This window comes from Mixophyes fleayi, chromosome 1 (genome assembly GCF_038048845.1).
Source record: "Mixophyes fleayi isolate aMixFle1 chromosome 1, aMixFle1.hap1, whole genome shotgun sequence".
In the NCBI taxonomy this organism is placed as follows: domain Eukaryota; kingdom Metazoa; phylum Chordata; class Amphibia; order Anura; family Limnodynastidae; genus Mixophyes; species Mixophyes fleayi.
In genome coordinates, this window is record NC_134402.1 from 191185482 (window position 1) to 191206580 (window position 21099).

General features: G+C 42.0%; 1 protein-coding gene across 1 annotated transcript in view; it reads left to right on the forward strand.

Annotated features, from left to right (window-relative positions):
- The window catches only part of LOC142142645 (beta-1,4-galactosyltransferase 1-like), a 71410-nt gene extending 70885 nt beyond the window's left edge, over positions 1-525 (forward strand). The window contains exon 6 of the mRNA XM_075200535.1: positions 16-525. Within this exon, the coding sequence (XP_075056636.1) occupies positions 16-154 (139 nt within the window). The 3' untranslated portion in view covers positions 155-525. The remainder of the gene's footprint in view (positions 1-15) is intronic.
- Positions 526-21099: the final 20574 nt, after the last annotated feature.

A 21099-nucleotide genomic window follows, 5' to 3' on the forward strand; every position in this document is an offset into this window, starting at 1 on the left:
TTTCCTTTGGTCTAGGTTCCACCTAGTAAAACAGACTGGCAAACACATGCATATGGATGGACTGAACTCTTTAAAATATGAGATCATCAGCCACACAAAGCACCAGCTTTATACTAACATTACAGTTGACATCGGATCAGAAAAAAAGAAATAAACAATATTATTGTCTTAATGTATTCATTTTTGGAGTATTTGTGGAATACAAATGCATGGATATGGGCATCAATGAAGACTTGGAGGTTTTAATGTTTTTGCTGTTATGTGTCAATGATTTGGTTATAAAAGAAGTCATCTGTAATATCCTGGACAGACAAGTGCGTTTTTGTCATCTTGTGCACTGCACAATGGTAGCAGACTGCTCTGTTATATCTTTTTTTTTTTTCAATAATATATCCGAATCAAAGAGTAAAAAGCAAAAGCAGAAACACAAAAAGAGAAGAGGCAAAAGTGTGTGGGGTTGTTCCTTTTGTCTCTAAGCTATACACAAGCAATGAGGTTTTTATTACTCTTTATGAATGATCACCCACTGAATCTATTATAGTTTTATCCATTCTAGACTACTTTTCCATTTACATTTTTATTAAAGGTAGTTATGGCATAGCTTGTCCTATTTCCTTGTCAATTAACATCACTGGTAACACATCCTTGACTAATTAAAGTTTGTCTTGCACTCATATGAAATGTGTTATGTGGAAAATATATGACAACTGATGCACAGGAAAAAGGTAGTGTCACCTATAGCTGATTCTTGCTTTCAATTTGCTAGTGTAATGTAAGCAGACTTCTGATTGGTTGCTAAGGGTTTCTCAACCTTTTCCTGTACATCAGTTTTCATAAATGATTCCACATATGTTTTATGTTTTGGGTTAAAGTCTAATGGTTATGTGTGGAGACTTTACACTGTTACACCAAACTACTGTCATATAGTTAATCACTGGGTTAGATGCAATTGCTCTATCACATTATAAAAGTATGGCTATGCATTTGGAATGGAAATGAGTATAAAAATAGAAAGATTATATATTTTATCATGCCTTATATACAGAGACTGGCCAATGGGAACAAAGGAGACAGCATGGTTAATCAGCCTCAGGGGCTGGTTAATTATTGAAGGAACTTATAGTTGCACACACGCCCGGCTGCACTTAATGGCGGGATGCGGCACTACAAGCTACTAGTCCCGACCATTACCTAGGTAACGGCCAGGGTGAAAACAGGAAGTTACGTCCTGGTCATCATGGAGACGCCCGGGACGCGTCCTGTGGGCACAGTGAGTCACAGCGGCTTGAGACACCGCCTCAACGTGACAAACACTAAGGCAGTAACATTTCAGCTGCTTTGTTGCAGCTGTCAGGTGCATCTGTGTACGCCACTTCATGCACATTCACCTACATATTTTATATATTTGTACCAGTCAAACCCCTTCCTGGGCTGACCAAGTTAGCTCATGTGCTGTTGCAGTAGGAAAACTCACAGAGATAGAACTCCCTGTTAGAGAGTTAAAAAAAACAGGGAGAGGACAGACTACTTTACTCAGGGGCATATAGGACAGTTTAAATAAAGAAAACACAAATAAAATGAATGACTCAATGAATAGGGAAAGTAATAGAAAATATAAATAAATAAGTAAGATAAGAGGAGTGCATTAAAGAGTAAGTTACAGAAGCAGTGACAAGTTTCTGAGGTAGGTGAAAGCAGGTGAAATAAGCAATGACAAGTCAGTGAAGAATGTGAGTGAATGTGATAGAAGCTGTGATAATGAAAAAGCAAGTGACAGAAGCAATGAAAGGTTAGAGAGAAATGTAAAATGAAGTGACAGAAGCAGTGACAAGTTTCTGAGGGATGTGAAAGCAGCTGAGAGAAGCAGGGAGTAGTCAGGCACGTGCTGGGAGGTATCAGCCCGGGGGGCGCACAGGCGGCCGCATTGCGGGTCACGTGATGCGGCCGCCTGTACGCTGACGCGGCCGCATCGGGTGCGGCCACTGGTGACATAAAACAAAATAACTGCATCCACAGCGGTGGACGGGGGGAGGCGGCCGGCCCGAACAGCCGCTAGACTTAGCAGCCCGGGTGCCCACTGTCCCCGGCCCCCTGGTCGAGCCAGCCCCTGGCAGTAGTTATCTTTATTATTATTTATATAGCACCACCATATTACACAGTCATGTACAGAGAATATTTGTAATTTGCAACTTTACCTATCCCTTTGGAACTTAACTCTACATTCTCTATCACACACACACTAGGGTCCATTTAGTTTGCAAGTAATTACCCAATCAGTAAGGTTTTAGAGGAAGGTGGAGCAAGTGCTAGAAACAGAAACAAGTTAGGTAAGTAAGATACAAAGAGAAATTAAAAGGCAAGAGATTCAATAGTAGAAGACAGAGATCATTAAATGCCAACCAAGATTAACCAAGGATAACTATTTTATTTACAGTTAAATATTATATCAGATAGTTAATATAGCCAGACCACAGTTAAAACAGTGCATCTAGTCAACGGACCTGTTGCGAACTTACTCGTTATGGTTCCAGCCTTGTTTCATTTGCGTTGCGTCCTAGCACTTTCAGGTGTCGGCTTACGTTACGGCTGACCAGGGCGGGTTTTTCAAACTTGCTTCCGTACTTAAACAATGCTCTGACACTTGTTTAGTGTGTTGAACCTTTGCCTGTGCTGACCATTCTCCTGTCTGATATACCATTTACCGAATCTGGCTCTCCCTTGACACCTAGTGTCGCTTACATCTGCATTGGCTCTGACGCAAGCGTACTATCTCCACTCTCTACCGCTTGGTCTCCTCCACAGTATTCCCCAACAGTGTTGTCCATTCTCACTGCAGCACTACACTCTGAGGCTGCCTAGTGGATTGCAACCTGCAAATACCTGGGAACTCAATACCTTCCGCACCTCTGGGTCTGCCAGCACCAATCAGGGTTAGTGTTAGTCCTGCATTCATACCGTCCTGTGACAGGATCAAAATAACTATGTACAATAAATATTTGCTATATAGTGTACAGTCATTGCAAAAAGTTTGGAGAATGACACAAGTATTGGTTTTCACAAACTTTGCTGCTTCAGTGTTTTAGACTTTTTTGTCAGATATTGCTATGGTATGCTGAAGTAAGATTAAAAGCATTTCATAAGTGTCAAAGGCTTTTATTGACAATTACATTAAGTTTATGCAAAGAGTCAATATTTGCGGTGTACACCAGAGAAAAAAACAAGCCTGCGCTTGGTATATCTCATATTATATATGGTACCAGCTGCATGGCAATAAGCCCGCGCTCGGTATATCCCATATTGTATATGATACCAGCTGCGCGGCAATCAGGTTTTTTCTCTGGCTTCATTTCAAAATATTGCCTTCTTGTCATAGCAGCTGTCCATAAAGCCTATTTTAGGCACATTTGGGTGTAGCTCACAAGCCAGCCCTTGCTAGATGTAAACCCCTAGAACCTGGGAGGTGATTGCATCTGATTTTAACTGCATTTTAATGGTGTTTAATGTCTATAGGTCAGTGTAGAACCAGCATATTTTCACGCTGATCGTTAGGGAAATCCACCTTTTGGTATTGGCACCGCTACTCCAGGAGGTGCGGAGTCTAAACTTACCCCTGGTCTTCACCAGTGACCCCCCGCAAGGAGGCTTGGATTTCGCGGCAGAGGCACGCAGGTCGCGGCCCTCCCAGGTAGCCACCAGAGAGATGAAGGATTGTTGTACAATCCGGGTCATCACGGAGCAGGCTGTCACACTTCTGGTATCACAAATGGAACCCAATAGCCAGGTATTTCTGAATTCAACAAGATTTATTTTGGTATACAAATAAATCTCCAGTGTCCAACAAATAAAGTCCAAAGTAACAAGAGGATAAAGGTCTGGTGGAAGTATCAAGTACTTGTAGTCCAAATCACAGAGAAGCAAGGTTCTGTGGAAGCATCTGGGTCAGATACAAACACAATACTCGTGCAAAGGCTTCATAACAGGAAATACCTTTTCTAGGCCCAAACAGGAAATGGGAATCCAAGATGGAATCTTTATGGGACAGTCCCGGCCATCTTGGATAAGGGCTATTGTAAGGGCAAGTTCATAACAGAGATCCAAGATGGAAACTTCTTGAGGCAATCATGGCCATCTTGAATGAGGGCAAATATAAGGGCAAGTACATAACAGGATGCCCCCTTCTCAACGACGTCCTCTGGACGACTTAGGACCAGGCTTCCCAGGATGCTGTCGATGAAATGTTTTTACCAAAAGTGGGGCATGAACATCCTTAGCGGATTGCCAGGAGTCATCTTCTGGCCCATACCCCTGCCAACGTAGCAGATACTGTAATTGATGTCAAAATATACGAGAGTCCAGGATCTTTTCAACTATAAATTCCTCATGCTCATCAACTTGAATTGGCTCAGGAGGAGGCAATGAGCGACCAGGAAATGGATTCTTAACTGAAGGTTTTAGTAATGACACATGAAAAACAGGATGTACCTTCATGGAATCAGGAAGATCCAATTGAAAAGCCACTGAACTAATCTGTGCAATGATCTTATATGGACCAATAAACTTACTTCCAAACTTAGCAGATGGTACCTTCATTCTTAAATGTCTAGTTGACAACCATACTTCATTACCAATATTAAAAGTTGGAGCAGCCCTTCGTGATCTGTCAGCATCATGTTAAGGCAAGGACATCCAAGGTAGTATTTTCGGAAATACTACCTGTGCCACGCGCTAGTCCAGGGAGGCAGCGGGAGATTAGGGAGGTTAATGCGTGGCTAAAAGATTGGTGTAGGAAGGAGGGTTTTGGATTCTTAGAGCACTGGGCTGATTTCTCGGTCAGTTGCCATCTTTATTGTCGTGATGGATTGCACCTGAATGAGGAGGGGGCTGCAGTGCTAGGGGAGAGGATGGTTAGAAGGTTGGAGGAGATTTTAAACTAGGCTCCGGGGGGGAGGGGCAAGCAAGTATTTATGGGATAGACATTGAGAGTAGTAAGGAGGAATTTAACAAGAGTCAAGGGGGTGGAGAGGGGGGAAAGGGAAGCATAGCCGATAAGGAGCGGCCCTTTTTAAAGCTAAAAGAAATACCTAAGGGAGGCAATAGACTTAAGTGTATGCTTGCAAATGCAAGAAGCCTGACAGGTAAAATGGGGGAGTTAGAACTAGTAGCAATGAATGAGCAGTATGATATTATAGGTATTACTGAGACCTGGTGGGATGATACACATGACTGGGCAGTCAACTTGGAAGGCTATTCTCTCTTCAGGAGGGATAGGGTAAATAAAAGGGGAGGAGGAGTATGTCTTTATATTAAGCCAGAATTAAAACCAAGTATTCAGGAAGTTATATACGAGAATATTGGTGATAATATAGAGGCATTGTGGGTGGAGATATCCAGCGGAGGAAAAAGTTCAGAGAAGTTTCTGATAGGGATATGCTATAAACCGCCAGATATTAGTACGATTGAGGAAGCCCAACTTCTACAGCAAATTGAAAAGGCTACACAACTAGGTCAAATTTTAATTATGGGGGATTTTAATTATCCGGACATTGATTGGAGTACTGAGACCTGCGGTACAGCTAGGGGAAATAGGTTTCTGAGCACGCTAAAAGACCATTACATGTCCCAATTAGTTGAGGAACCAACTAGGAACCGGACTATACTGGACCTAGTAATAACAAACAATGTAGACGTAATATCAAATATTCAAGTAAAGGAGCACTTGGGAAACAGTGATCATAATATGGTCTCATTTGAAATTAGTTTCCAGAAACAACAGTATAAGGGATCAACTAGGACTTTAAACTTTAAAAAGGCAAATTTTAATATGCTAAAGGAGTCTATAAAGAGCATAGACTGGGACAAAGCCTTTGAAGGAAAAAATACGGAAGAAATGTGGGCTGTCTTTAAAATGTTGTTGGAAACATACACGTATAAGTTCATTCCTATAGGAAATAAATGTAAAAGAATTAAGTCTAAACCAATGTGGCTAAATAAAAAGGTAAGGGAAGAAATGCAAAGGAAGAAGCGTGCATTTAAATTGTTTAAGTCTGAAGGGTCAGAGGAGTCCTTCCATAGGTACAAGGAATGTAATAAAACATGCAAAAAGGAAATTAGATTGGCTAAATTAGAAAATGAAAGGCACGTTGCAAAAGAAAGTAAGACAAACCCCAAAAAGTTTTTTAAGTATATAAATGGCAAAAGGATTAAAAAAGATAATATAGGACCACTAAGAAGTGAGATGGGTGAATTGATAAATGATACTAAGGAAAAAGCAGAGATATTAAACACGTTCTTTTCTTCAGTATTTACCAGAGAGGAACAAATGGCAGGAGTAATACATAAAAATGGAAATGAAACCATGCCATTAATTAATACTTGGTTGTCAGAGGAAGAAGTCCAAAGGCGACTGAAGAATATTAAGATAAATAAAGCTCCAGGTCCAGATGGCATACACCCAAGGGTCCTTATGGAATTAAACTCGGAAATAGCTAGACCGCTATTCTTAATTTTCAGAGATTCAATCTCATCAGGCTCAGTACCAAGGGATTGGCGAATAGCAGATGTGGTGCCGTTGTTTAAAAAGGGGACGAGATCACAACCAGAGAATTATAGACCTGTAAGCCTGACATCAATAGTGGGGAAACTACTGGAAGGTATTTTAAGGGACAGTATTCAGGATTACTTGGTACGCAATAAAATTATTAGTGGGAATCAACATGGATTTGTGAGGGATAGGTCATGTCAAACTAATCTAATTAGTTTCTACGAGGAAGTTAGTGGGAACTTAGACCAGGGCAGGACAGTAGATGTGGTCTACTTAGATTTTGCAAAGGCCTTTGATACAGTGCCACACAAGAGGTTGGTTTACAAAATAAGGGAACTGGGTCTAGAAATCAAAATTTGTACTTGGATCGAAAACTGGTTAGAGAATAGGGAACAGAGAGTTGTGATAAATGGAACATTTTCTAATTGGTCAAAGGTCTTAAGTGGAGTTCCTCAAGGTTCCGTGCTGGGACCACTCCTTTTTAATATATTTATTAATGACCTTGGTGATGGTTTAGAGAGTAAAGTTTCTATTTTTGCAGATGACACTAAACTCTGTAAGGTAATAAAATCAGAGCAAGATGTAGCTTCTCTACAGAGAGACTTAAATAAACTGGAGGATTGGGCGGCTAAATGGAATATGAGGTTTAACACAGATAAATGTAAGGTTATGCATTCAGGGATCAAAAACAAGAACGCAATCTATAAATTAAATGGAATTAATTTGGGAGAATCTATAATGGAAAAGGATTTGGGAGTGCTCGTAGACAGTAGACTTAGCAATAGTGCTCAATGTCAAGCAGCAGCTGCAAGGGCAAACAAAGTATTGGCATGCATAAAAAGGGGCATAGATGCAAGGGAAGACAGTGTAATTTTGCCACTGTATAAATCATTGGTAAGACCTCATCTTGAATATGCAGTACAGTTCTGGGCACCACTCTATAAAAAAGATAATTTGGAACTAGAAAGGGTTCAGAGAAGGGCGACAAAATTGATAAAGGGTATGGAGTCATTAAGTTATGAGGAAAGGTTAGCCAGTTTAGGCATGTTTACTTTAGAAAAGAGGCGTCTAAGGGGAGATATGATTACTATGTACAAATACATTAGGGGTCAATACAGAGAGCTTTCATGGGAACTTTTTACCCCAAGGACCATACACAGGACACGTGGTCATCCCCTAAGGTTAGAGGAGAGGAAATTTCACAACCAGCAAAGGAAGGGGTTCTTTACAGTAAGGGCAGTCAAGATATGGAATTCATTGCCAGGGAAGGTTGTGATGGCAGATTCAATAGATATGTTTAAGAAAGGGTTAGACAAATTTTTAGCGGAAAGGTGTATCCAGGGATACGACCGTTAATTTAAAATAAAGGATAGTAGTGGATATAGGGTAAAAATTGGATTGCAATATTGAGTCTGGGGGGGATTTTCAAAATTGAAACAGATGGGCGGTTGCCTACTCTGGATTAATTACAAATATAAGTGCAGGATCGCAGGAGATCCAAAATAGGTTGAACTTGATGGACTGGTGTCTTTTTTCAACCTCATCAACTATGTAACTATGTAACTATGTAACTATGTTTGTATCTTTCTTGAGCAGTTTGCAATGTCTCTTTTAATAGTTCAAGATTACTTTGTATAAGAATCAGTCTATCTTCCACAGCAGGAATTGGAGAGTCACAAGGTAGATTGGGACAAATATTTGGATGATATCCTAGATTAGCATAGAAAGGGCTAAATCTTGTAGATGAATGTTGAGAATTATTGTATGCAAACTCAGCCATGGGGAGGATATCAACCCAATCATCTTGTAGGTGACAAATATAACATCTGAGGTATTGCTCAAGTGTTTGGTTTGTTCGCTCCGTTTGTCCATTTGACTGTGGATGAAATGCAGTGGACAAGTTCACCACAATGCCAAGAGATTTGCAAAACTGTTTCCAAAATCGTGATGTGAATTGAACGCCTCGGTCTGACACCACATCATTAGGAACGCCATGCAAACGAAAAACTTCTTTTATAAGTAAGTCGGCTGTTTCTTTTGCTGTAGGAGTACCCTGGCAGGGTATAAAGTGAGCCATCTTTGTCAGTCTGTCAATTACCACAAAGATAGTGGTCATATTCTTAGACCTCGGAAGTTCTACAATAAAGTCCATGGAAATGGAATCCCATGGACGTGTAGGTATTGGCAAAGGTTGTAGTAGTCCAAAAGGAGATGCACGAGGAGTCTTAAATCTGGCACATGTTGTACAAGAGGATACATATTTTGCTACATCTTCCTTATAGTTGGGCCACCAGAATGAACGACTTAACAGTTCTTGAGTTTTCTGAAGTCCTTTAAGGCCTGCTAATTTAGAGTCATGGAATAGTTGCATGACCTTTAACCGTGCTTTTTCTGGAACGTATAGTTGATGTGCCATATGCCAGACTCTGTTGTCATAAAATAATTTAACATTTTTTGGAGGATTTATGAGGGTAGAATCCGTATCATATCCATTCTTAATCTCTGTTAATAACTCAGTTGTACAAATAACCCCCAAAAAATTTGAATCAGGAATTATTGTTTGAACAGGCTTTACCTGTTGAGGATTCTCCGCATAGGCTCTTGAGAGGGCATCAGCTTTTCCATTCTTCGATCCAGGTCTATAGGAAATTAGATAATCAAAATGGCTTAAAAAGAGAGCCTATCGAGCTTGTCGGGGAGATAATCTTTTTACTGATTTAAGAAATTCCAAATTCCGATCGGTGAGGACTATCACTTGATGCTTTGCACCTTCTAAAAGATGTCTCCATTCTGAAAAATCAGCTATAATGGCAAGAAGTTCTTTATTTCCCACATCATAGTTTCTTTCGAGAGCAGTCATTTGCCTTGAATAAAAAGCACAGGGGTGAAGTAACATTTTTTCTCCTACTCTTTGTGAAATTACTGCTCCTATAGCTGAATCCGATGCATCAGTTTCCAAAACAAATGGGAGTGTAGGATCAGGATGAATTAATATAGGAGCTGACGTGAACTTAGTTTTCAAAATGGAAAAACTCTATCAGCTGCTGGTGACCACTGAAAGGAGGAAACCTTTTTTGTGAGCTGAGTAATGGGGGCAGCAATTCCAGAAAAGTCCTTTATAAAGCGTTGATAGAAATTAGCAAAGCCCATAAATCGCTGCACATCTTTGACGTTTTTAGGTATGGGCCAATCTACCACAGCATGCACTTTACAGGGATCCATACACAGTCCTTGAGGGGATATAATGTAACCCAAAAATTTTATTTGAGCACAATGGAATTCACATTTCTCCAACTTGATGTATAATTGGTTTATACGTAGCCGTTGTAAAATAATTCGAACATGTTCTTGATGTTCTGGTAAAGAATTAGAAAAGATAAGGATATCATCAAGATATACAATAATGAACAGATCAAGCAAATCTCGAAAGACATCATTTATAAAATGTTGGAAAGTAGCAGGGGCATTACATAACACGAACGGCATCACAAGGTACTCATAATGTCCATAATTTGTTCGAAAAGCCGTTTTCCATTCATTACCTGGTCGAATGCGTATTAGGTTGTACGCTCCTCTTAAATCGAGCTTTGTGAAAATACTTGCTGTCTGCAGTCTTTCCAATAATTCTGGGATGAGAGGGAGTGGATGTCTGTTCTTTATAGTAATTTTATTTAAATCTCTATAATCAATGCATGGACGCAAAGAACCATCTTTATTTTTCACAAAAAAAATAGGAGCCCCTGCTGGAGATTTTGAAGGACATATAAAACCTTTAGTTTCCTTTTCCTCCAGGTAAAGTGTCTTTAATTCAGGTTCAGCTAATGAATAAATCCGACCAAAAGGAATAGCAGCCCCAGGTAATAGGTCAATGGGACAATCATATGGTCGATGGGGTGGTAATTTGTCAGCATTTTGTTTGTTACAGATATCTGTAAAATCCTGATATTGAACAGGCAATTGTTCTTCCACACAAGAGGGGGACACTGAGATCTGATTCTCTTTTTGTACAAGAGGGACCACATTTATAGTATCTTGAAACGTTAGAGTTTGAGACTCCCAATTAATGGCTGGGTTATTGTTAGTGAACCACGGGAGACCCAAAGTTATGAGGAAATTTGGAGAAGAGATGAGGAAAAAAGTGAGTTCCTCCTTATGATTGGGTTCTATCATCAGGGACATAAGTTCTGTCTCATGTGTGATGGGACCAGAATTCAGAGGGGAACCATCAACTGTCTCCATTAATACAGGAGTCTTTCTTTCTTGAAATACAATATGGTTTTGTTTAGAAAAATCTATATCCATAAAATTTCCATTGGCTCCTGAATCCAGCATTGCCATGGTTGAAATAAGTTGAGAGCTTATCTCAAGTTGTATTGGAATTGAAAAATGATTCTTTATTCTTCTGTTCTCCCTTTCAAATATAGACAGTGAAGAGATTTGAGGAATAGTAGCATTCAGTTGATGTGAACAGCATGAAATAATAGATTCCTGGTCAGAATCTTTAGGTTCCTTCAATGTAGCAACTCTCTTGCGAGGTCGTTGAGAACAATTAGATACATAATGTCCAGATTTACCACAATACAAACAGAGATTTTCTTGTCGTCGTTGATCTCTTCTTTCAATAGAAATCTGTTTGCGAATGGTATCTATTTGCATTGAATTAGGACGAGTCCACATGGAGCCCCATCTATCTTGTTTCCTCTCCATTTGACGAGCATCAATACGAATACAATGTTTAACAAAGGCTTCAAATTCAGTGGGTGCATCAGCTCTAGATAATTCATCTTTAATAAACTCAGATAACCCCTTTCGATAAACAGACAGCTTAGCTGCCGAATTCCAATCAGTGTCCAAGATCCATCTTCGGAAATCAGAGGTGTATTCAGCCACTGAACGTCTTCCCTGACGCATCTTTAATAAAACTGACTCAGCAGTAGCACTTCGATTTGGATCATCAAATATCTGATTCATTGCATCCATAAAATTAGAAAGATCTTGTAATATTGGACTTTTTGCTTCTATCAAAGGAGAAGCCCATGCCAAGGCATTATCTTTCAACAATAAAAGAATACAACGTACTTTTTGTACATCAGTCAAAAAATAAGTAGGATGTAAATCAAAATGCATATTACATTGATTAATAAAACCTCTGTATTTTTTACGATCACCTGAGAATCGAGCCGGAGGTAGTGGGAGTGTGGGCTGATGTACTGCAGCTGAAGGTGCTACAGCATTAACTTCTTGAAGCCGCATCTGTAGCTCTGTAATAACTCCATTTTGTAGCGTTATTTGATCTTTGAGTTCATGAACATTTATTTGCAACTCAGTTACCTGTTGGTGTTGCAGTGTACACTGGGTCTCAATTTCTTGAAATTTTGCATGAAATTCCTGTAGTTGTCTTGAAGCAGAATGCATGTGGAAACTCAGATCTGAAAGTCGCTGTAAAGCAGATGGTTCTGTCCCGGCGGGGTCCGTCATTTTGGACACGAGTATCCTGTCTCACTTCTGGTATCACAAATGGAACCCAATAGCCAGGTATTTCTGAATTCAACAAGATTTATTTTGGTATACAAATAAATCTCCAGTTTCCAACAAATAAAGTCCAAAGTAACAAGAGGATAAAGGTCTGGTGGAAGTATCAAGTACTTGTAGTCCAAATCACAGAGAAGCAAGGTTCTGTGGAAGCATCTGGGTCAGATACAAACACAATATTCGTGCAAAGGCTTCATAACAGGAAGTGCCTTTTCTAGGCCCAAACAGGAAATGGGAATCCAAGATTCAATCTTTATGAGACAGTCCCGGCCATCTTGGATAAGGGCTATTGTAAGGGCAAGTTCATAACAGAGATCCAAGCTGGAAACTTCTTGAGGCAATCACGGCCATCTTGAATGAGGGAAAATATAAGGGCAAGTACATAACACAGGCAGAGGTACACCAGGGAATAGGCGGAGCCGTAGTCAGGATTGCCGAGGTCAAACCAGGAGGTAGCAGAAATCCACAGGGAATAGGCAGAGCCGTAGTCAGGAATAGCCGGGTCAAAACCAAAAGGAACCACAGATGCTGAAGGAACAGGAACTATGCTGGAGCACATGGAAGATCAAGATACTCTGGCACCCTTGAGGTGCCAGAGTCTTCCTTATATAGAGGAGCAGTGGATCTCTTTAGTTGCAGCGGGGTCGGCGGTCAGGATCAGCTGACCGCCAACAGGAGGAATAGTCAGGCGTCCCGTTGCCTAGCAACAAGGATGCCGCAGCTCTGCGCATGCACCGGCGCCTGCCGGGTATAGACGTGTCCCGTTGCCTAGAAACGGGGCGCAATGCGGCGGAAGGGAAGGTGTCCGTCCCCGGCACTTCCTGTTAGTGCGGGGACAGCGCCTTACACATATAATGAGGTGCCCTTGGCGCTGTGATGCAAGCTTAAATGACTTGATCAAAATATGAACTTATACAATGTTTTTCAAGACCAATTTGCCCTGGCATGTTGTTAATCAACTTCTGGGCCACATACTGACTGATTGGGCAGCACGGTGGCTAAGTGGTTAGCACTTCTGCCTCACAGCGCTGGGGTCATGAGTTCAATTCCAGACCATGACCTTATCTGTGTGGAGTTTGTATGTTCTCCCCGTGTTTGCATGGGTTTTCTCCGGGTGCTCCGATTTCCTCCCACACTCCAAAAACATACTGGTAGGTTAATTGGCTGCTATCAAAATTGACCCTAGTCTCTCTCTCTGTCTCTGTCTGTGTGTGTGTATGTTAGGGAATTTAGACTGTAAGCTCCAATGGGGCAGGGACTGATGTGAATGAGTTCTCTGTACAGCGCTCCGGAATCAGTGGCGCTATATAAATAAACGATGATGATGATGATGGCTGGCTACTCTTGCCTAATCAATGCTTGGAGTTTGTCAGGATATGTGGGTTTTGTTTGTCCACCTGCCTCTTGAGGATTGACCACAAGTTCTCAATGGGATTAAGGTCTGGGGAGTTTCCTGGCTATGGACCCAAAATTTTGATGTTTTGATCCAGGGGAAGGCTGTCAAATTTTAGCTCAGGTGCAAGACTTGACTCAACAGCCGCGTTTAATGGGAAAAAAATGCAGGTGGCCCAGTGACCTAACCCAAAGTATCCTACTATGGTACCAGCCCAGGGGTAATGCCCACCTGCTACCCAGCCCAGCCTGCCCCTGTTTTGATCCCTGAGCCACTTAGTTATCACTTTTGCCTTAGGGCAAGGTGCTCCATCATGATGGAAAAGGCATTGTTCATCATCAAACTGTTTTTGGATGGTTGGGAGAAGTTGCTCTTAGTGGATGTTTTGGTACATTCTTTATTATGTGTGTTCTTAGGCAAAATTGTGAGTAAGTCCACTCCCTTGGCTGAGAAGCAACCGCACGCATGAATTGTCTAAGGATGCTTTACTGTTGGCATGGCACAGGACAGATGGTAGTGCTCACCTTTCCTTCTCCGGACAAGTGGTTTTCCAAATGCCCCAAACAATCTGAAAGGGGATTCATCAGAGAAAATGACTTTACCCCAGTCCTCATCAGTCTAATTCCTGTATCTTTTGCAGAATATCAATCTATCCCTCATGTTTTCCCTGGAGAGAAGTGGCTTCTTTGCTAGCCTTCATAACACCAGGTCATCCTCCAAAAGTCTTCGCCTCACTGTGCATGCAGATGCACTCACACCTGCCTGCTGCCATTCCTGAGAAAGCTCTGCACTGGTGGTGCCACAATTCCGCACCTGAATCAACTTTAGGAGACGGTCCTGGCACTTGCTGGACGTTCTTGGGCGCTCTGAAGCCTTCTTCATAACTATTCATCTTAACTCCTTGAAGTTCTTGATGATCCGATAAATGATTGATTTAGGTGTAATCTTACTAGCAGCAATATCCTTGCCTGTGAAGCCCTTTTTGTGCAATAATGTGTTTCCTAACCATGGTTAACAAAGGAGAACAATGATTTCAAGCACCACTCTCCTTTTAAAGCTTCCAGTCTGTTATTCTAACTCAATCAGCATGAGTCTTGTCTTCATCAAAACTCTCACCTGTGTTAACGAAAGAATCATTTTTGGTATAAAATTCATTGTCATAGCAAAGAGGGACTTTGAAGTGAATTGCAATTCATCTGATCTCTCTTCATGACATTCTGGAGTATATCCAAATTGCCATCATAAAAACTGAGGCAACAGACTGTGAAAATTTATATTTGTGTCATTATCAAAACTTTTGGCCATGACTGTACATCAATAAAAACGTTGGGAAAGAAAAATAAAATAACATACAATGGTACAGTAAAAGAAAGGGAGAACAATACACATGTTATAAAACATCATTTAATTCTCAGTTAACAGTAGGAAGTTATTTCTATTAAGAAGTGAGAATCATTAAAGCGGAAGCATACCATTGACAAGCATTACTGGGAGCCACCCCAAAGATAATGAACATAAATACAATGAGTAGAAGAGAAAGTAATCAATGGATAATTCATACATAATCTGGTTTGGCCAATAATAACTTTCTGCAACCCTTAGTCATTTTCAGATCAATAGTCCACTCAGTCATTAGGGAAACATAATTCACTAAATGGTCATTAGCAAATCTCCAAATATTAGCCCAAAAATTATTAATGACTGGGCAGTCCCATAGACAGTGAGTTATATCCGCCGTGGGTTAGCCACATTTGGAACAATTATGGTCCAAGATGATGCCTATTTTAAATCCACGGGATGGGGACAAGTAAGTCCTGTGATAAATGTTCAAAAACTTTTCTACATGAGTGGTAGGCCATAGTAGTCTAGTGGCTGTCACAAGGGAACCAAGTAGAAATTTAGTGGTCAGGGGAACGTTCCTTCCATTGCCCCAATCCCGTAGTATCATAGTCTAATATGGGCTGAAGAAATTTATAGTGTGCCGAAATAACGCCTCTAGAAGGTGATGTTTGAAGAAGTAAGCTATCCAAAGGATTTGTCACTCACCGGACTGTGAGTGCCGCTTCTCGTGTGTTTAGGAACCATGGCCGTCCACCATCCTGAGGGTCTGCGCATGTGCAGCCCTTTCAAACCTTCAGTACCTGTTGCTTTTAGTTAATTGGCTGATCAGGCAACACTCCCTATTTAAAGCACCTGTGGTCAATACCTCGTTGCCTGATCTTGGAGTCTCATTCCCCATGAGCCTCTGAAGGTGTTCCTGTGTTTCCTCGTGTATTCAGCTCCTGCTGATTCCTGTTGTTCGTTTGTGGTTTCCAGACCACTTCAACTCTCCTGTGTTCATCGTGACTGCTCCAGCTGATTCCTATCTGCTGCCTCCGTGCTTCTACAGTATCCTGTTCACTTCAACTCTCCTGTGTTCATCGTGACTGCACCAGCTGATTCCTATCCGCTGCCTCCATGCTTCTACAGTATCCTGTTCACTTCAACTCTCCTGTGTTCATTGTGACTGCACCAGCTGATTCCTATCCGCTGCTTTCGTGCTTCTACAGTATCCTGTTCACTTCAACTCTCCTGTGTTCATCGTGACTGCACCAGCTGATTCCTATCCGCTGCCTCCATGCTTCTACAGTATCCTGCTCACTTCAACTCTCCTGTGTTCATCGTGACTGCACCAGCTGATTCCTATCCGCTGCCTCCGTGCTTCTACAGAGTCCTGTGCACCTCAACTCTCCAGTGTTCATCGTGTCTGCAGCCAGCTGATTCCTATCTGCTGCCTCCGTGCTTCTACAGAGTCCTGAGACTCTGTATATTTGTGCAGTGCTGCTCAGTTATTATTATATTGTGCATATCATCGTGGGATCAAGTTCTGTGTGCCCGTGTATACTCTGCATTGCATTCATCTCCTCGTGCTCCTCCTTACATATATATTGCAGTGGTACAACTTGCTAGATGCAGACCACTGTCTCCTGTTCCCTGTGACACCAGTTTCAAGTATCCTCTCACATAGCAGTGGTACAAATTGCTAACGCAGACCACTGACTCCCCTGATACCTTCACCTGGATTCCATTCCTTCACCTAGACAGCGGTATAACTTGCTATGCGCAGACCGCTGACTCTCACCACCTCCTCGTTACTCCTGGACATTCCTCCTCACTATAGCAGTGGTACAACTTGCTATCCGCAGACCACTGACTACCCTCACGTTTCCTTGTCCATCTAGTTCCTCGTGTACAGTTATCTACCTATTACCAGTGCTGCTAGTCATAGACTTTTCTCGAGCATTCTCTTACCATCTGCTGTCTCCTGTTCCGTGGTCATCCCGCTACCAGAGTACCATATTACCAACTATACTGCTCTGGTAAGTCCATCATCTGGTGATACCTGGGTAAAGACTCCTAGTGCCCGTGACAGTAAGATCAGGCCATGACAGACCCAGATTCGGAACCAATAGCTAAAGAGATGCTGCAGCATCTGGTTACCCGTATGGAACAACAGGATGCTCGCCAACAGCTGTTGCTGCAAATGTTATCAGGCGTTAGTCTCCCAAGGGACATCTGGGCCAAATATCACAGCTACTGTTGATGCTCCTGTGCTTTCCTCCGTTTCCCCACTGCCATCTCAGGTGTCTACGGCTTCCACGCTTCACCTGCCTACTCCGTCAAAGTATGATGGAGACCCCAAAACATGTAGGGGTTTTCTCAATCAATGCTCAGTTCATTTTGAGCTCCAACCTCAAAATTTTTCTACTCATTGTTCCAGAGTGGCCTATCTCATTTCCTTGTTTTCCGGACAAGCTCTTGCATGGGCTTCCCCTCTGTGGGAGAGAAATGATCCATTATTACAGGATAGTGCCAAATTTATTTCCACGTTCCGAAGTGTATTTGATGAACCAGGTCCTGTTATTTCCGCTGCATCCAGCATCCTCCGTCTACGTCAGGGTTCTCGTACAGTAGGCCAGTACGTCATTCAATTTAGGATATTAGCCTCTGAACTTCAGTGGAACACTGAAGCGTTAATTGCCGCCTTCTGGCAGGGGCTTTCTGATAAAATTAAAGATGCACTGACTACTCAAGAACTACCTACTTCTTTAGAAGATTTGATTTCTCTTTGCCACCGTGTAGACATGAGATTTCGTGAAAGAGAGTCTGAAAAAACAACTTCAGTTAAAGCACCTCTTCGCTCAAGTCCTCAACTTCGCCCAGCTTCATCTCCGGTGATACCCATGGAGATAGGACGCTCTAAATTAACGTCAGAGGAGAGGAACCGAAGAGTAAAGAATAGACTTTGTATCTATTGTGCTGATTCCACACATATGCTCAATTCATGCCCTAAAAAATCGGGAAATGCCAGGCCCTAACCAGTTCTGGAGAGGTGAAGTTAGGGTCCCTGGAGTCCTCTCCATGTTCTACGAAATTAAAAGTCTGCGCTTTTGATGTTACAGTTTCCTTTGCTACCAAATCCTTTAAGTCCCAAGCACTTATTGACTCTGGAGCTGCGGGAAACTTTATTTCTAAATCCCTCGTGAATCAATGGTCCCTACCAGTGATTACCTTGAAGACACCTATTACTGTGACTGCTATTGATGGATCACGCATTGTCAATGGTCTCATCACCCAGAGTACGTCTCCAGTAACCCTTCAGATTGGTGTATTACACCAAGAAGAAATTTCATTTTTAATTCTTCCCGTTACTACAAGTCCGATTGTTTTAGGCCTTCCATGGCTTCAATGTCACTCTCCCCAGATTGACTGGCGCACTCCTCAAGTTACGTCTTGGGGAGCTGAATGTCATCATCGTTGTCTCTCTCAAGTCGTTCCTCTTAAAATACAGCAATCCTCCATTTCACTTTCCTCACCGGGACTTTCTCCTCAGTATGCTTCGTTTGCCGATGTATTTGATAAAACTCAGTCTGAACGTCTTCCTCCTCATCGTTCGTGGGATTGTCCGATTGATCTTCTACCTGACTCCTCCCAGGGGTCGTGTGTATCCACTTTCGTTACCTGAAACTCAAGCTACATCTGAATACATCTAAGAGAATCTCCAGCGAGGATTTATTCGACCTTCTACGTCTCCCGCTGGAGCCGGGTTTTTCTTTGTAGAAAAGAAGGATGGATCACTACGCCCCTGCATAGATTTTCGTGGACTTAATGCCATTACTATCAAAAATCGGTATCCCATTCAGCTTATTACTGAGTTATTTGATCGTATTAAGGGAGCTCGGATCTTTACCAAGTTGGATCTTCGTGGTGCCTACAATTTAATTAGAATCAGGTCCGGTGACGAATGGAAGACAGCTTTCAACACCAGAGATGGGCATTATGAATACTTAGTAATGCCCTTCGGGTTATGTAATGCCCCCGCTGTTTTCCAGGGCTTCATTAATGAGATCTTCCGGGACTTGTTATATGTTTGTGTCGTCGTCTATCTGGACGACATATTGATCTTTTCACAGGACCTGCCTTCTCATCACCAACATGTGGCAGAAGTTCTTTCCAGACTCCGGAGAAATTCATTATTCTGTAAATTAGAAAAATGTTCATTCGAGTTGCCCCAAATTCCATTTTTGGGATATATTGTCTCCGGAGTTGGTCTGCAGATGGATCCAGAAAAGGTGAATGCTGTGTTACATTGGCCTCAGCCAACTACTCTTCGTGCAATTCAGCGTTTTTTAGGTTTTGCCAATTACTATAGACGCTTCATTCAAGATTTCTCATCGATTGCATCTCCTATTGTGGGCCTAACTCGTAAAGGGGCCAATACTAAGCAATGGTCATCTGAGGCTCTTCAAGCCTTTCAGTTTCTTAAAGAGTCCTTCTCCTCTGCTCCCATTCTTCGACAGCCTGATGTGACGCTTCCCTTCTTCCTAGAGGTAGATGCCTCTAATGTTGGTTTAGGAGCCATTCTCTCCCAAAGATCGGAGCAACAAAAATTCCATCCTTGTGCCTTTTACTCTCGGGGACTTCTGCCTGCGGAGAAGAATTACACCATCGGGGACAAGGAGTTGCTGGCTATTAAAGTAGCATTAGAGGAGTGGAGATACTTGTTGGAGGGAGCTCGTCATCCTGTGACAATTTTTACTGATCATAAGAATTTGTCATATCTACAGTCTGCTCAATGTTTGAATCCTCGTCAAGCAAGATGGTCTCTTTTCTTTTCTCGTTTTGAGTTAATCATAACCTTCAAACCAGCTGCTAAGAATAAAAAAGCAGACGCTCTATCTCGAGCCTTTGTGACGTCCTCAGACGTTGAAGAGGGTCCCAACCACTCTATATTAGACCCCAAATGTGTTTCTCTGGCTGCTTCTTCCACTAAGGTGCTACCATTTATGAAAACCCTCGTGCCTCCTGCTCTTAGGAAGAAAATCCATTCGTGGTTCCACTCTTTTCGTTTTTCTGGACACTCTGGTGAACGCAAGACCTTTGAAATTCTCTCTCGAAGTTACTGGTGGCCTTTTATGAGGAGAGATGTCAAAGATTTTGTAGCCGCATGTGAATTGTGCTCCCAGTTCAAGACTCCCCGCAGAACTCCAGCGGGTTTGCAACAACCACTACCCATTCCGTCCAAGCCATTGACCCATATTAGTATGGACTTTGTTACTGATCTTCCTCCTAGTAAAAACTGCAATACTATTTGGGTAGTGATGGACAGATTTTCGAAGATGGCGCATTTCGTTCCCTTGGCTGAGTATTTCATCAAAGAAATCTTTCGTATTCATGGATGTCCGTCCGAGATTGTTTCAGATAGAGGAGTACAATTCGTTTCCAGATTCTGGCGGGCCCTCTGTAAGACCTTGGGCATACGATTATCACTCTCATCTTCCTACCATCCTCAATCAAACGGACAAACTGAAAGGGTCAATCAAGATCTTGAGACTTTTATAAGGATGTTCTCTTCAGCCAACCAAGACAACTGGGTAGAATTGCTTCCATGGGCTGAATTCGCTTATAACAACATGTAGCATGAGTCATCTTCTAAAACTCCATTTTTTGTGGTTTACGGTCACCATCCGTCTTTTCCGGAATTTCCTGCCCTCCCTCCCACCCAAGTTCCTGCTGTAGAGACTGTTTGCCAAACCTTCAAAAATATTTGGTCTCAGGTCAAAACCTGTTTAAAGAAGACATCTGCCAGATATAAGTCTTTTGCAGATAAAAGGAGACGGGCTATTCCACCACTGAAAATCGGAGATCGTGTTTGGTTATCAACCAAAAATATCCGTTTGAAGGTCCCATCTATGAAGTTCGCTCCTCGTTTTATTGGTCCGTATAGGATCATTCAAGTTATTAATCCAGTTTGTTTCAAACTTCTACTTCCTAAGAACCTGCGTATTTCCAATGCCTTCCATGTGTCTTTGCTCAAACCTCTTATCATCAACCGTTTCTCGGTCCCTCCTTCAGCACCTCGGCCAGTTCAAATTCATCAAGAGGAGGACTTTGAGATTACTCACGTTTTGGATGCAAAAATTTCGCAAGGAGTTCTTCGTTTCCTCGTTCATTGGAAGGGCTTTGGTCCTGAGGAGCGCTCATGGATCAAAGCTGAAGATCTTAACGCTCCAGCTCTTCTTAAGAAGTTTTATTCCAAGTATCCGGACAAACCCGGTTCCAGGTGTTCTGTGCCCACCTTTAAAAGGGGGGG